General features: G+C 34.2%; 1 protein-coding gene and 1 non-coding gene across 4 annotated transcripts in view; one reads left to right on the forward strand and one right to left on the reverse strand.

Annotated features, from left to right (window-relative positions):
• TBC1D15 (TBC1 domain family member 15) overlaps positions 1-16,395 on the forward strand; it is a 76,122-nt gene that overhangs the window by 33,516 nt on the left and 26,211 nt on the right. For all 3 annotated transcript variants that reach the window (XM_008684306.2, XM_040637263.1, XM_040637264.1), the window contains 6 exons: positions 604-742; positions 5,525-5,735; positions 12,161-12,263; positions 13,662-13,859; positions 14,915-15,043; positions 15,582-15,685. In XM_008684306.2, coding sequence (XP_008682528.1) covers positions 604-742; positions 5,525-5,735; positions 12,161-12,263; positions 13,662-13,859; positions 14,915-15,043; positions 15,582-15,685 — 884 coding nt within the window. The remainder of the gene's footprint in view (positions 1-603; positions 743-5,524; positions 5,736-12,160; positions 12,264-13,661; positions 13,860-14,914; positions 15,044-15,581; positions 15,686-16,395) is intronic.
• LOC121104486 lies at positions 4,659-4,764 on the reverse strand. The gene has a single exon (XR_005836813.1). It is a non-coding gene; the product is annotated as a U6 spliceosomal RNA (small nuclear RNA).

Below are 16,395 nucleotides of genomic sequence, written 5' to 3' on the forward strand. Positions count from 1 at the left end.
TTTAGACTTTTGGTATTTTTCTCTTTTAAAGTCGTAAGTTCTGTAGAACTATACATGTAGGTGTGTTATTTGTAGCTCTTAGCTAATTTTGGCAGAGAAATATGCAACCAGTGGTAGCTTAAATAAAATAGCCACCATTGGTTATTTTCCTTAAATAATTACAAATCTACAGGTTTGGAGTGATTCTCCTGTTTTTTTCTCTTACAGTCATAACATGGCTGCCATATTTTTAGGCGTCATAGCGACATTCAAAGCAGGAGAAAGGGGAGAAGGGATGAGGCTTTTTTATTAGGAAAGCAAAAGCATTTCCAAAAGCCCTGTGGTTGACCTCTGCTTTTATTTCATTGGCAACCCTAACTGCAAGGGAATCTGGACAGGCTTTTCTTCTATTCTTTTTTCTTGCAATTGGGGGGGGGGATGGGGTGGGTGTCAGGTAAAAATAGGCAAGAAAGAAAGGAATAGGAAATAGTGGTTGGTTTTCCCACCAGTAATGTCTGTCACCGTCTCCAAACTTAATTTATGTAGAAGTTGAGAATATATTGTTAATTGAAATGAAATTCTAGTTTTAGTCCCTAAAGATTTTGTATGTTATACTTTTTTGAGGACTCCAGTTCAGTTGTAGAATGGACGCAGGCCCCAAAGGAAAGAGGTCATCGGGGATCGGAACATCTAAACAGTTATGAAGCAGAATGGGACATGGTCAATACAGTTCCGTCTAAAAAGAAACCACATACTAATGGAGGTATGAATTAAATCTTTTGAAATTTTAAACTGGTTTGCTACATATAATAAAAATAAAAGTGCAAAGAAAATTCTTTAGTGTTTCTTTGTCACAAGAATGATTTGGTGCTTTAATACATAGAACTCATATTTTAGTTATATTCCCTCTTCATCTCTCTTTTTGTTTTGTTGGTTGTGACTTTATTAAAAAAAGGTTTTAGAAATATGTGTTCTGTTTTGTAGTTATTCATGGCAGGAAATAGAAACACTTTAAAAAATTGCTTTAAGTGTCTCTCTTGCATTTTTCTAGCGTTTAAAAAAAAAAAAATCATGTTATTTCATCCTGAAGCACCAGGGGGAGATGGAGTATACCACTAAACCATACTGTTCTAATTTCAATGCTTACAGAGATCTTCACAGCTCATTACAATCTCCCATTTATATATATGTTTAGTGACTGTTCTCCTTTAAATATTACATGTATATATTTAAATCTGTGTTGCCATGTGGTGATTAGCTACATGTAGATAACAAAAAAGAGCCAAGCTAACAGCCTGATAGAACACATGTACTATGCCAAGCATGATTTAGGTAGCCCATCTAATGATGTAGTTACATCTATTTGTGATTTTTTTAAAAGAGTAAATACTTGTACAGAGTTAAAATGTTTTTTTCCTTATTAATTTGTATTTTATAACTAAAAGGACATTTAATCTCTTACTGATTTTAGTCTGAGTGTATGATTTATCCACATTTCCCAGATTGAAAAAAGCTGGCTGGCCAGGATTGGCTGGAGTATGTAATGCTGCATTTATATAGTGTTGTTACCCAGTGAATCTGATTTTCATGTATGGCCTGGGGAATCATTCTCATATACCATAGTTATACTTTGTACTGTATCATTTCTTGGCAACAGTGGCGATTAAGAAGTTAATAGTAATTCATAAGCTTTTGTTAAATTAAAATCAGCTCATGCTGGTGTCTTGTTTTTTGTTTTTTTCCTTTTTGGCATTCTTTTTCTATTGAAAGGGAAGTTTCTTATCAGAACAATACAGAGTATTAAGATAAGACCACAGGGTTTTAGTGTATTTGGCATGTGAAGTCATTTTTAACTGCTGTAGATTAGATCTTCAGGATTAAGTTATGTGAATTGTTCTTTGTTTGTTTGTTGCCTAATATTATTGAATCCTTGAAAATGAAAATGACAGGCTATAGGAAAGAGCAAAGGAGTGAGTTTTCAGAATTTCATAGAAGAAAGAAGCATTACGTCTATGAGAAGAGCATAATCTGACAATAAACGTCTTTTTAGATTAGTGGTTTTCAACTTTGGCTGCACACTGAAATAACCTGGGGAGGTTAGGCTTTTAAAAAAAAATACTAATGCCTGTGTTTCATCCCAGTGAATTAAATCAGACTTGGGTTGGAAATGGGCATTTCTGTTTTTTAAATGCTGTCCTGTTGATTTTAATGTGCAGAACTGAGAACCTGTGTGTAGCTGTGTAGTTTAGCAAAAAACCAAAGATGTAAATACTGCTTATATGGGTTGGCCATGCACTGTGACTTACAAAGAGCCTTTATTTAGCAGTTATTGAAAGTTGAGACATTTTCTTTTTTTCTCGGTATTTGAAAAATGTTATGAATGTGTACAGCAGCAGCAAACAATATTGAACATAGTATGGCTCAGTATGCATGCAGGTGCACATATTTGACAGAACAGGAGTTACGGAGCGCAGTGCATTCCATCCCGTCCCATCCCTTCTTCTCTCAGATTATCTCATCCAATTATATTTCATCAGAAATTCTTCCTAAAGGAGACACTTTCTAAGCTTGATGTTTCAAAATTCAAATTTTTGCCATTATAAAACATTTTTATATGTTTAAAAAGCATTTTTTCGAATTTTGCTCATTTTATAGTTTTCATGTCACAAAGGAAATTGGGACAAAACTTAAAGAATTGACTATCAAAGACTTAACTTTCTTTATATTTTTTAAGAGTTTCTATTACTAAGTCTTTGTTTTTATATACCAGATGAAATGTTTTGAAAATGTTTCTTCCCAGAACAACAGACTCCCATCATGTTCTGTACACCCCTCCAAATGTCATGTCCTTGGTGTTAATTCTGTTCAAGACATATAGGGACTTACTGAACTGTTTTAGTTTTACTCTTCTGCCCTTGTGGTTAGTTTTCCCATGTCATTATGTTGGGGATACTTCTTACATATATTTGGTAACATCATTCATCAAAACTAATACTTTTTTTTAAAAGATTTTTATTTATTTGAGAGAGAGAGAGAGAGAGAGCGCGCGCGCGCATGCGTGCACAGAGGTAGAATGAGAGGGAGAAGCAGACTCCCTGCTAAGTAGGGAGCCTGACGTGGGGCTTGATCCCAGGACCCCGGGATCATGACCTGAGCCAAAGGCAGACGCTTAGCTGACTGAGCCACCCAGGCGCCCCAGAACCAATTAGCTTTATTTACCTTTCTTTAAGAGAGAAAAGGAAATTTTGAGTTAACTTTTAGATTTGTTAGTTTTCCTTCGTGTAAGCCTTCCTATTTCTGGTTAGCTATTGGTGGTAGACTAAATTGCAGGTTTCTTTTATGTTGACTTGGTACTAGGTTATTCATTTTTTCAGTGCATCTTTGAGTACCTACTATGTGCTAGTTACTCTTCTAGGCATTGGGGATATAATTATGAACAAAATAAAGTTCTTGCTTTCATGAAGCTTATTATATTCAAGTAAAGGGGCTTCCAGAATTGACTTGTAATGTTTCTTTCATTGTTTATTGGAGCTTAAATAGAAAATTTTCTATTTCATATGTGATGTGTTTCTTCCATCAATGTGGAAAAATCTGTAAAAATTTTACTTTTGAATATGCACAAACTCCTGATAATTCATATAACTTGCATGTATTTATATTCTCCATATGATTTTCTTGAGTTAATTTAGGTTAATTCTTTTTGTGTAATTTAAGAATTTGATTTTAAAAATTGTCCATATCTAGTGTTTCATTGCTTTGAAAATATTTTTGGTCTTTGCAAATAACTTAGTAGTCCTTAAATACATTCACATGTAAATGACTCAGGAAGACGCTGGAATTCTAGAATTGCTTTCACTTTGATATTAGCTTGTAGTGGTATTATGAGCTCTATGATATAAATTCCAGTGAAATATGTATGGTAGTCAAGTAGGCACATGGCACTTAATCTCGTATCAGCCTTAGGTACGAGTTCACCATCTGAACTGGTGTGGAACCTGGGCAGGTCACTGCAGAGATAAATTACTTTTTAGCCTTTCTGTACTTCTTTCAAATGATACTTAAGTGTCCATGAAATAGTGATGGTACCTGTATTCCTTGTAAGTAGTTTCTGTAACCTGTAGATTTCTTTGTGTCCATTTAAGGAGATCTTGTTAGAGCTGATGGAGCTGTGGTGTTCCTGACAATATAGGAAAGTGGCATATATGCAGGTCAACATCATCTACCCTTTGATCAAGTTCTATAAGCACATATCTTTTATGCAGTTTGTGTTTGTGGAGTTGATAGTGTGAAGTAGAATTAAGATCTTGAATAACAGGATAGTGCAGCACTTCTTAGGAAATAACATTAGAAAAATGGATTTTTAAAATTTCAGAGACACAGCATGCTTATGTCCAAGTTAAAACAGGTCAAAATCGCATTTTTGGATAGAAATTATAAGTAGTAGTGGGAAAGTAACATTTTTCCCTTTGTTCTTTCAATTTTTATTTAGATATTTTTTAAGCTGCTTATTATCAGGTATGATATTGTTCACAAACCTAGGATTTTTAAGCTTCTTTATTGGCCCACAAACTGAGAAAATACTTTATTTTACATTACAGTAGTTTGGGTTGAACTGAGTGAGGTCTTACTTTAGTAGATTGATTTAGTAGGAAGATTGAATGTATTCATTCTTTTTAAAAAAAAACATGGAATGCTTCACGAATTTGCGTGTCACCCTTGCACAGGAGCAATGCTAATCTTCTCTGTATCATTCCAATTTTGCATATGTGCTGCTGAAGCAAGCACTGTATTCATTCTTTTTGAAGCACTCACAACTTAGTTATATTTTCATCCTCAACTCCCACTGCTGTTTGGGTTTTTACAAATAAAATGTCTGTTGGTATATTTACTCCAGGGTTATTTTTTTATACCAGTGTATTTACCTTTACTTAGTGTAGTCTAGTAAAAATAATTGCAAAAGGAAGTGAGGAAGTAAAGGTTTTTTTTCTTTATTTATAATGACTGTCCAAGAGCATCATGCCATTTCTATTTGGCGGGGGGTGGGGGTGGGCAGTGGAAAAGATTAACATTTATTGAGTATTTGCTATATAATTGGCACTATACTAGTTAGTTGACAAGTATTATCTCTTTTAATTCTTAGAATAACATTGGGAGGTAAGTATAATTCTCTCTATTTTTACAGATGAAGAAACCAGGGTTCAGAGAGATTCATTATTTGCCCCAGATGATTCAGTTAGTAAGATGGTGATGCTGTAATTTGAATCCAGCCTGCCTGCTTCCAAAGCCATAGGCATTCGGACAAGCTTTTATTTGAAATAGGGATAACATTTTTTCACTCTGTATGCAGTAAGATGATTATTTTCAAAACTATTCTTTTAAGGAAATGTATGTTGCCATTTCTAATACAGGTAGAAACCATAGTAATGTGAATGCTGTAGTCATTCCCTAGGTTCAACAAGTATCTGTAAGGCAGTCATGAAGAGCACTGTCAGTACCTTTTAAAAAGGTGAACAAAAATATTTTGCCCCACTTTCTTGTTTTTAAGATGCTCCAAGTCATAGAAATGGGAAAAGCAAATGGTCATTCCTGTTCAGTTTGACAGACCTGAAATCAATCAAGCAAAACAAAGAGGGTATGGGCTGGTCGTATTTGGTATTCTGTCTAAAGGATGACGTCGTTCTCCCTGCTCTGCACTTTCATCAAGGAGATAGCAAACTACTGATTGACTGTCTTGAAAAATATGTGGTATTGTATAAGTAAGTATCAAATTATTTTCTACTTATTGAAACTGGATTGTTGTATTGGTCCCAAGGCAAACAATTTTTACTTGTCATTGGGCATCAGTGACCTGTGCAGATGAGGGAACAAGCAGCTTTTTTTTTTCTGGGGTATTGACTGCTTTGGATGAATGATTGAATAAAATCTTGCCATTTTAGTACTTTGGATCTGCAACTTATCACCTTATTACTGTTCTAAAGAAAAGACTGGTCCCATATTTTTTATATACATCTAAATGAATGATGATGCATTAATAACTTATGGATTATATATTTATGTAATTAACTTTTTATTAACATATTGTCTGTTAAAGATAGAATTTTATTTGTAATGTTGCATATTTAAATCCAGCAAATCTAAGGCCTTTATAAAATTATTATAGGTGTGGAAGACAGGGCTTTCTCACTTTCCAAAAATCTGGTGTCTTATATTTATTCACCTGTGTGCATTTGTACACACATACTCTTTCTTGCTTTCACTCCCTACAAATATATTTCGGGTATCAAAGTTCTGAGCGCTCTGCTAGTTGCTCGATAGTTAGTAGTGAACACAACAAGCTATTCCTGGATATCTGAGAGTTTATGGTCTTGTGAAGGATGCTAACCAGTCAATGGCAAGAAAACTCAAGAACTGAGATGAAGTACAAGGTGTTTTGGGAGATCCCACGAAGGGAATAAGGGTCCCTCATTTAGACTAGGAGTTGGGTAGGGTTCAGGGAAGACTTTCTGGAGGAAATAATAGTATCTGTATTAGATCTGACAAATGAGTGAACATTAGCATAAAAGGGAAGGGAATATTTAGAGGGAGAGATTTTAGATAGAGGGAAGAGTATAAAACATGATGTAATCACAGAACAGAGTAGTTGAATATCACAGGTCTGCATACTGGGGGCCAGAGGGTACCAAAGTTAAAGATGAGGCCAGAGAGCTGAGTAAATGTCAGAGCATGAGGATCTTGTAAATCTTTTTAGCTGTTTGTTCCAGTCGTGTAGATGAGATTATAGTGACATGAATTAGGAGAGTGACAGGAAGAATAGATGTATTGGGAAAAAATATTTAGGGTTTGATTTTGTGTTTGGGTATGTGGAGGTGAGAAGAAGGGAGAAGTTGAGATTTTTAGCTTGGGGAACTGTAGGGATGAGTGGTAACCTTGTTAATAATGTCACTTGATAATAGAGTAACATGATATCTAAATTTAGATTATATAAATCTAGTAGTGATCCAAAAGTTGGAAAATTTTGGCTGTTTTCTCTGATACGAAATTCTCCCTCCTACCATATTGACCATCTCTGGCTGGCACTAGATGTAGATCAGTACCAGTATCTATAAGAAAGTCAGGCCTGGTTGGCAGTATGTGGGTCTTGGATCTTGAAGTGGGAAGCTTTCAATAGGTTACCGCGTGGGGGTGGGGGTAGGGGGTTTAAGGAGATTCAGGAGGGGCATGATTAGAGCAAAAGGTTTGGCTGTTGAATAGCAGGTGTTAAAGGCTTGGGGGTTTTAGTACCATAGCAAGTTCTGTACTGGTCAGTGTTGTCATGTAACTGTCAGAAAAGAGTTAATTCAGTTTGACACCATTGATTAAAGCATAGTATTTAGGATGAAGTGGTAGTTCCTCTCTACCCTTTACTGGTCTTTACTTTAGAGAACTAAGGTTGATGTTAAACATTGCATTTTAAATGTGCTAGACTATACTACATGGAAAAGATTACCACTGTAATGAGAGGGATCAGAGTGGTATGAAAAACATTAGAAGAATGTGGGGATTTAACTTGAAGAGGAGTTTTGGTGCAACATTAAATAAAATCCAAACTTACACTATGGTCAGTGAAGTCCTGCACTGCCTTATTAACTCTGTTTATCTCTTAAGCCTCACCTCATGCCATTGTCTTTTATATTTTAGCTATATAGTTTTCTTTCAGTTCCTGAAACGTCCCATATTCTTGCGTTAGAGTCCTATAAGTATGCTGTTTCTTTTGCCTGGAATATTCTTCTCCCTTTCTGATCCTGACGTCTCAGTTTAATGTTGCTTTCTTAGGGTGGCTTTTATGGATGCCCCCTCCCCCATGTAATGTAGGTTCCCACCCCCATTTTTTTTCATTGTCTCGTTTCCTTGTTTGCTTTCTTCATAACTCTTAACAGAGTAGAATAATGTTATCTGTTTACTTTTTTTAGTATTCTACTCTAGAACGTATCGCCACAAAAGCAGAGATTGCATCTATTTTGTTTGCATTTTCACTTAAGTTCCTAGCCAAAGTGCCTGGCACATAGTATTTGCACAGTGAATTTCAGTTGAATGAATAAATGGCATAGTAGTTAACCAGTTCTACAAATAATTTTGAAAGAGTTGTTATAAGAAACATATCATTGATCTGTTTTTTATGGCTCTAAAGAGCAATTAGAAGAAAACAGGTTGTAGCTCAGAGGTTAAAGAGTTTTCTCTCCTGGATGGGTTCAAGGATAGCCTCAACAATCATTTAGGTGCTTATAAGAATGTGTGTACCTTGAATGTATGTTGGTGATGTTTTAGTGAGAGTTGTAAATGAACTTCTTTACAAATACAGAAAGGGAAACAAAGTAAGGAGTAAATATAGGAATCAGATGGATGATGGTAAAAATATCATTATTGGTGAGGCCTAGTGGTGTAGCATCATAATAATTCCCCCAAAGTAGTTTTGAAGTTACCTAGTTATCATTTTTGAACAACTACAGGTCTTCCTATTGAGGACAGACTTTTTATGATGTGAATGAAAGCAGACTAGAAAACCCCTTCTGTGTTGATAGACAAATCTGAGAGAGAGAGAGAGAGAGAGCAAGCCTGGAAGGGATTATTTATGCCAAGCATGCACCTTACTCTTTCCTGATCTCAGTAATCAGATATGTCCTAGCGAAGGACAGTTTAATAGAAGTGCTTATTTCCATTTGACAACACAAAGCCATGGAAATGGTATTCCTCCATACATATATAATTTTTAAAAATTTTTTCATTCAACCAGTTTATTTTTGAGGACCACTTATGTCCTAGACACTCTGTGCTAACTTGTTGGAAAAAGCAATAATCAAAGAAGATACAGGCCCTGCCTTCTTGAAGTTTGTACTGTTGTGGGAGAAACAAACATTACTTATACAAATAAATGTAGCATTTTCGCTGTAATAAGTACTCCAAATGAGAGATGTGTAGCACTGTGACAGCATATAATAGGATAATTTGTAAGTTTTTTGTGTGTCAGTAGTAATTGAAGCTCTGAGAGAGAATGAAATTAAGGGGAGGCTGAAGTGTGGGACATGATGTGAGCATCAGTGATCAGTTGCAGCCTTTAATGACCTGGTCAAAGAGAAGAACCTAACAGAGGAGACTGACTTCCCTCCCTATACTTTCTTCTTTTCTGTCTTCCTTCTGGGCTTTTTTATTCAGTTTATGGTCAACCAGGGATGTGGCCATTCTGGGGGAGAGGAGGTGGTGATAGAGATAGCCTAAAGTGAGTCCTTCAAAAACCACTGCTAATACCAGCCACTTCTTCACGGTGTATTCTTCTGTGACACTGGGAGCTAATTTACTCTTTGCCCCCTGGGTAGTCTGAAATATGTAAAAATAATAATACATCAGATATTTTATCTCCAAGACCCCTCTGCACCCTAAGCTGAAAATAAACACTTTCTGTTCTCTTTCCCATCATAAATTATACCCAATTATGTTGCACTGTAGAGCTCACCAGAGATTATATGTTGAGTCTAAGTGGTAGAATATGGATACTCCAACTAAACTGTCACTGACATTAAAAAAATTCCATGTTTGTATAAGCCATCTCTATCAGATTCTTAGGGAAATATTAAAGATCCTTGTTCTTTATTTCATTAGTTATGATCTAAATAAATGGAATTCTCTATTAAGTTGAACTCCAAGGAAATGAAAATTCTCAAATATTCCTGGTTTTTCACTCTACTAGATGTCAGCCATGGCAATCTGATTTCCTATCCTCAGAGCAGTTATCTTAAGCAAAATGATGTTTCCAGAGTCACGTTCCTGTGGTCAGAGATTGTTGTAGAGACCAGAAGGAAGAATGATAGTTCCGGAAAACCTTGGTTTCCATAGCCCCTCTGGGGTGCCAGGCAGTCTATGCCAGGGTCACCCATCTTGTCTTCTTTTCAATTCAGAACCAACCAGAATGAGAGACCACATTCTCTTTTTTCTCTGATTAACTTAAATTGAATGATGTGGCTTGCATTTGTGGCCATCTCCTCTTCCTGATACTGCCCTAACGAATTAAGGGACTTATCATACAGATGAATGAAATCATGAATGTCCTGGGGATGTGCAGCCTTATAAGAATGAGAATGAGGCTGGGCCAGCTGTGCACACATAGTTCCTTCTTTCATTCTCACCAGCTGGGTCAGGCAGTGCAAAATAGGCTAGCTTCTTGTGACTTGTTATTTCTCAGATGGTTTTCTTATCTCCTGGGAAAAACAAATTGTCCTTTTCATTCATATTTGTTAGTTTCTTTGATTTATCACCATTTAAAACATGATACTTTGATAAAGAGTGAGTCACAAATACATTTATGTTACCTTTCTGGAACCAAGTTGGTTGCTAGGATATGAATGAAGATTGTGATATAAAGGTTCCATTAAAATTATTTTGTATATTGGACCATTTTTACATTAATATATAAATATCTAAGCAGTAAGATACTTCCTAAAAAGCCCAATTGGTTGTATTATCATATAACACCATTTATAAGATTAGGTTGTAAACCCTCATTTATTCCCTTTGAATTAAATGTATAAGAATATATGTATATATATATATGTAATTTTGTTGTGAATATTCTGTACTTTTTAATTTTATCAACTTTTTTGGATTGATAGCCTTTGTGGTGATATTTTTATTGATTTCTTTACCTTTCCATATTGGTTATTCTCAGTAGCAATGGAAAATAGTTACCATTACATGTCAGCCCACAAAACATTCTTCAACTGTTACCATTTCTGAATTCATTCTGAGGTCTTAGGAGAGGCTCACTCCAAAGCCTAGGAAATATTTCTAAATTTTCAGTAAATATACTTCTGTAGTTGTGATATTAGACAAGGGTTTTCTTTAAGTCCTTTAGTACACTCTAATAGAATTGCTGATGTTAACATCATTGAAAGTTCTGTCTTGCTGCTGCAAAGAGTTTGAAAATCTTGAAAATTGTATATTGCTATATTAGTTATCTTTTCTAGTGCTATATTTAAAAGACTTATTAAAAAATGCCTTGTGAGACCATATAAGTCTTCATATTAAGCATAACCCCAGTAAGTATTCAGAAAAATGACATTTAATGAAAATTGAACATTTTAAAAATCATTGTTTTTTTCTTACCTCAAATGACTCAACCTCATCTCCTTTTAAAAAGCCAAAGGGCTTATTAAGCGACTGTTGTCTCTAAAGATCAAGTGTTGTTTCTGAATGTGTAGGAATAAGATACTGCTTTGGAGTTCATATCCCCTCCAGCATTGCTGTTGCATCCTGTTATGTTAGAATTGAGAAGAGATAACTGTTATTAAAGTTCTTATCTCAAACATTTATAATAAACTAGAAGTAGATAGCCCAACATAACACATTTAAGTTTTATTTTAAACACAGAAAAGTTGTGGATTTATTATAGTGAACTTACTAAGTTATAAGACTTATTGAATAGAAAAAAGACTGGATAATTCCATCTGATTACTTGAAATTAGATGTCTATTTGGAAAACATTTATTCTGCAGTTATTAAGAAATGTGAAGAAAAACTTGCCTCTAGAGCTTAATAAGCAAGAACTAAAAAGATACTGTTACCTGAACCATAGATTATAACCTTGTTAAACATGTTCATGTGTGTTTATAATTATGGTTAGCATAATTAATGATCTTTAACAAATAATCTGTTTTATCTTGTGTTTTTAATATCTTATATTGCAATGCTCCCAAGCTGTGGAATGAAGTTGGAAACCCTTTCAAAATAGGACATTTTCCTGGATTGTACATATTATATATACTGATGAATCCTAAAGTGTGCTTTAACTTTCTTTAATTTTTATGATAATAAAGACAGATACATTTGTAAGGTTTTTCTACTGTAATTATAAATGAAAACTTGGGTCCATTACAATTTAGTTCTCTTGGCTTTATCTAGAATAAAAATATACTTCAACCCTTTTATATTTGTTAATTTAGTATTTCATGTTTTATGTAGTTTTGGAGCTCCTTTAAGATAGTTACTAAATACTTGCTAATATTGTATTAATGGGAAACATTTCTATAACTGGACATTTGAGTTTTGGGATTTTCGTTGTTGTTAAGGAAAAGTAACCAGACATCAGTAATTGTTCAGGTAGTAATTGATGCAGTGTGCTAGTATTTTCTACAGATCCCTTCTTTTATTACAGATCTCCACAGGATAAAAGAACACTTCTCGTGAATTGTCAGAATAAGAGTCTTTCACAGTCTTTTGAAAATCTTCTTGATGAACCTGCGTATGGTTTAATACAAGTATGTTTCTTAATCTATTTTGTATTAATCTGTTAATCCGACACCATTATTTCATATACCTCCTACCTCTCACTTTCTCAGAGATTATACAGAACAAGGCAAGTGTCTCTGTGTGTAAACTTCATGGAACTCTTCTCTAATTTTTTAGAAATAATATGTTTTGTATTATTTGTAAGACTCAGAAGCTTCCTTGGTTCTTAGTTACTCTTAGGGCAATTTTTCCCTTTATTGTAATACTGAAATTGGACATTGGTAGATTTTTATTATCATAGCTTTTACTGATTAGGTGCAAGATCACTGGGTAAGCCACTTTGAATTCATTAATGATACATTTAGTTGAAAATATGGTTTGAATTTTTATTTTCAATTTTAAGTAGGTTCATTTGGGTCATGATAATCTAATTCCCACTAAAGTATTTGACTGTATTCTTATATTTGGCTAAAAATATGCACTCAACACCGGCAGAAATAAAGTTGTTATTTTTCACTCAGATTTTTATGTAAACAAATGAAATGGTTGTTTATTCACTTATTCACTCAACAAATGTTTGAGTACTTACTCTCTCCCAGGTGGTCTCTTCTTGGTTCTGAAGATAACAAGATAAAAGGGGAACTTTTTAGGAAGGAGGACAAGATAGCTAGACACTGATTAAGTAAAAAAATTAGGGAATAGTTTTTATTGTGAGAATAATCATTAAAAGATAGACCTTAAAAAAGTAACTGCTTTTGCTAAGTATGAATAAGTAGGCAGTTTGGGATTTAGAAGTAACCCTAGCAATAGAAAAACCTTTTGCTGTTTTCCAGGGCAGCACTTTCTAGAACAAATTACACTCATTGGTATGATTTATTAATCATATAAGTAGATTAAAATGTCAGCTAATATTTAAATATTGTGAGCTTTAAAACTTAGCTATCGAATATTTTCTCTTGGACTAGTGTGGCTCTGCACACTTCAAGAAATATTTTTTTTATGTTTGTTTTGTTTTGTTTTGTTATGTTAGTCACCATACAGTACATCATTAGTTAAGAAGTATTTTTTTTGTGAAGGCAGGACCGCTAGACAGAAGAAAGCTGTTGTGGGCCATTCATCAGTGGAAAGTAAGCACTGCATATATTTGTGATATATGCAGATTGAATAAAGCCTGCAAATCATTTGTTTATCTGCAATTCAATCAGTAGCATTACCTTGCTGTGTAATATTCTGTTTTAACTAAATGAAAAGATTGGCTTAGAAAATATAAATTTTTCTTCCCAGAAAAAAATTTTTTTTTAATAATCGTAGAACACTGTTTTAGTTCTGATTTCCCCACTTTAAAAATGTGGCCCTTTTGCCCATTGTAAGGTGTTTTTATTCCTTATTTGAATTAATAATGCTAATGTTTTTTTCTTACTACATAGAAAATTAAAAAGGATCCTTATACAGCAACTATGGTAGGATTTTCCAAAGTCACAAACTACATTTTTGATAGTTTGAGAGGCAGTGATCCCTCTACACATCAACGACCGCCTTCAGAAATGGCAGATTTTCTTAGTGATGCTATTCCAGGTTTAAAGATAAATCAACAAGAAGAACCAGGATTTGAAGTCATCACAAGAGTGAGTGAAGATTTATATTAACATAACTCTTACATTTTAACAGGAGAAATGCTTTTTAAACATGTACTGAATGCAATAGAAGTAGAAACTCAATTTTGGTTATATCTGCCTCTTAAAATCCTTATAATTTTTTTGCTAACGTATCTAACAACTAATACTTGTTTTCCCACCAAATTCTTTGGTGGTTCTTCATCGATTACTACTTATACTTTCTGTTTATGAAGTTGGATCTCTTTTCTTTGACTACTTTTTGATGATAATGAGCAGGTTGGTTGTTTGAGTGTATAGCAGCGAGTGAATAGTGACCCTTACATATTGTTCCTAGTTCTGTTCCTAATTTATGTGTTTTCTCAGTAAGGACCAGAGGCACCTAGTCAGGACACTACTCTAGGGCTTTTATGCTCATGTGAATCTTTTCTTTTTAAGTAAGGTGGATCTTGGCCCTGAATTATGGCAGATCTTTCAATATGCTCAACAAGACTTCTGAATTTGCTACAGTTCTAGGCTGTACATAGTTAAACTATTATAAATATCTAAATTGTAATACTTAAAGGGCTTATCTTGCAAATGGCATTTTAAATTACCAACATCTGTTAATTGAATAAAAAACTGTAGAAAATACCAAGTGGAGCTAATGGATCATGAATCAATTCTGAGAGCTACAAATTTTAATTTGGAAGAAAAGCTAATTTTAGAATATGATTAGTGGAATAATACTGTCTTTTTAAATAATACAGCATACCATTTAATTTGAAGGGTCTTGTATGGAATTTACATGTCAAATGTTTTGTACTTACGTAATTGAAACTCAAAATAGCGAATGTATTCCTGTCTCTGAATTTATAACCTTGTTATGTGTATGTTTACTAGGAAGGAAAATGTATGGAATGCTATTAAAGTTTATAAACTAAACATTGGAGAAATATAGGAAGATATTAGAAATGTTAAAACTCATGCCTGAGTAATAAATAGTATTTTAATTAGGGTTTTCATGTACCTTGATTTAATTTCACCAGTTAAAAGTGTACTCTTTATTGCTTATCTTCTTCTTTTAGATTGATTTGGGAGAACGACCTGTTGTTCAAAGGAGAGAGCCAGTATCGCTGGAAGAATGGACTAAGAACATTGATTCCGAAGGAAGAATTTTAAATGTAGATAATATGAAGCAGATGATATTTAGAGGGGTAAATACCTTAATATGGAGGATATTTGACACTTGTGATATAGAAATTTTCTTTTTTGTGGGAGGTGTGGAGGTAGTCATGGAATGAACTTTTTGATGAATGATGCCTTAAAATCCCTGTAGGACAGTGTGAGGTCCTTGTTTTGTCCCTTAAGGTTGGTTGGGGACGTGGGGAGGGCATACCATTAAGCCTAGGGAAGAATAGTCTTCCTTACTTGCCGTTCTGTTGAAGGAGGCATGTATGTACCGTAGCTGTAGTTGCCTTATCTAATAAGGATTGGACTTAGAAAGACTAATTAGTCCTGCTGCCTTCTATATAACCTGTATATCCTGCATCGTTTAAGCTTTCTGGCAGCTGCTTAAATCTTCAGAGTCTGGAGGTAAAAAACAAGTTAGTTACTATTCACTAAATTGAGCTATTTTATGTATAAAATTATCTTTTAAATATTAGTCTCCCTGTATATTTATATGCAAGTTTTATGAACTTAAAGTATTGCGTTCTTTTTTACGAATGTGTTTAATATGCATGTTTTCTTTAGGGACTTAGTCATGCATTGAGAAAGCAAGCATGGAAATTTCTTTTGGGTTATTTTCCCTGGGACAGTACCAAGGAGGAAAGGACTCAATTACAAAAGCAAAAAACGTAAGTGAGGTCTTTTGTGTGTCCATCAAAGAAATTCAGATAACTCACCCATACAACTTAGTATAGAGCTTCTAGATGATTATTTTAAATAGATGAGGATATGTGAAAATAAATTTGTTTTCATCTATTTAACTGAAAAATTATGAGCTCTGTACTTATTCAGACTAGTCTTTTCAAACACTCACTGCGGTTGTGTTGGTGAATACGTAGAAAGATGGTAAAAAAATAAAATTGCACTTCCCTTGTAAAAACATTTTGCATACTTGAAAAATAACTAATTAGGTAGGGATTTTAAAATATATCATTCATATTTATTCATTTTTAAAATTTATTATGAAATTATAAAATGTCCCATAAGAAGTATATTTACCATTTAGGTTAATTACCTTTAAATTGTTTTCCTGGTGCTCTTGTAACATAAACTAGTCTTTCATTTTTTTTGGAAGACTGTTTCTATTTTTTTTTTTTTTTAAGATTTTATTTATTTATTTGACAGAGATAGAGACAGCCAGCGAGAGAGGGAGCACAAACAGGGGGAGTGGGATAGGAAGAAGCAGGCTCATATCCACGGAGCCTGATGTGGGGCTCGATCCCATAACTCCGGGGTCACGCCCTGAGCCGAAGGCAGACGCTCAACCGCTATGCCACCCAGGTGCCCCGACTGTTTCTATTTTTAAGTAATTTCTCAGACTTGTAAAGAAACTTAGACC

This window comes from Ursus maritimus, unplaced genomic scaffold, assembly GCF_017311325.1.
Source record: "Ursus maritimus isolate PB19 unplaced genomic scaffold, ASM1731132v1 scaffold_21, whole genome shotgun sequence".
Lineage (NCBI taxonomy): Eukaryota > Metazoa > Chordata > Mammalia > Carnivora > Ursidae > Ursus > Ursus maritimus.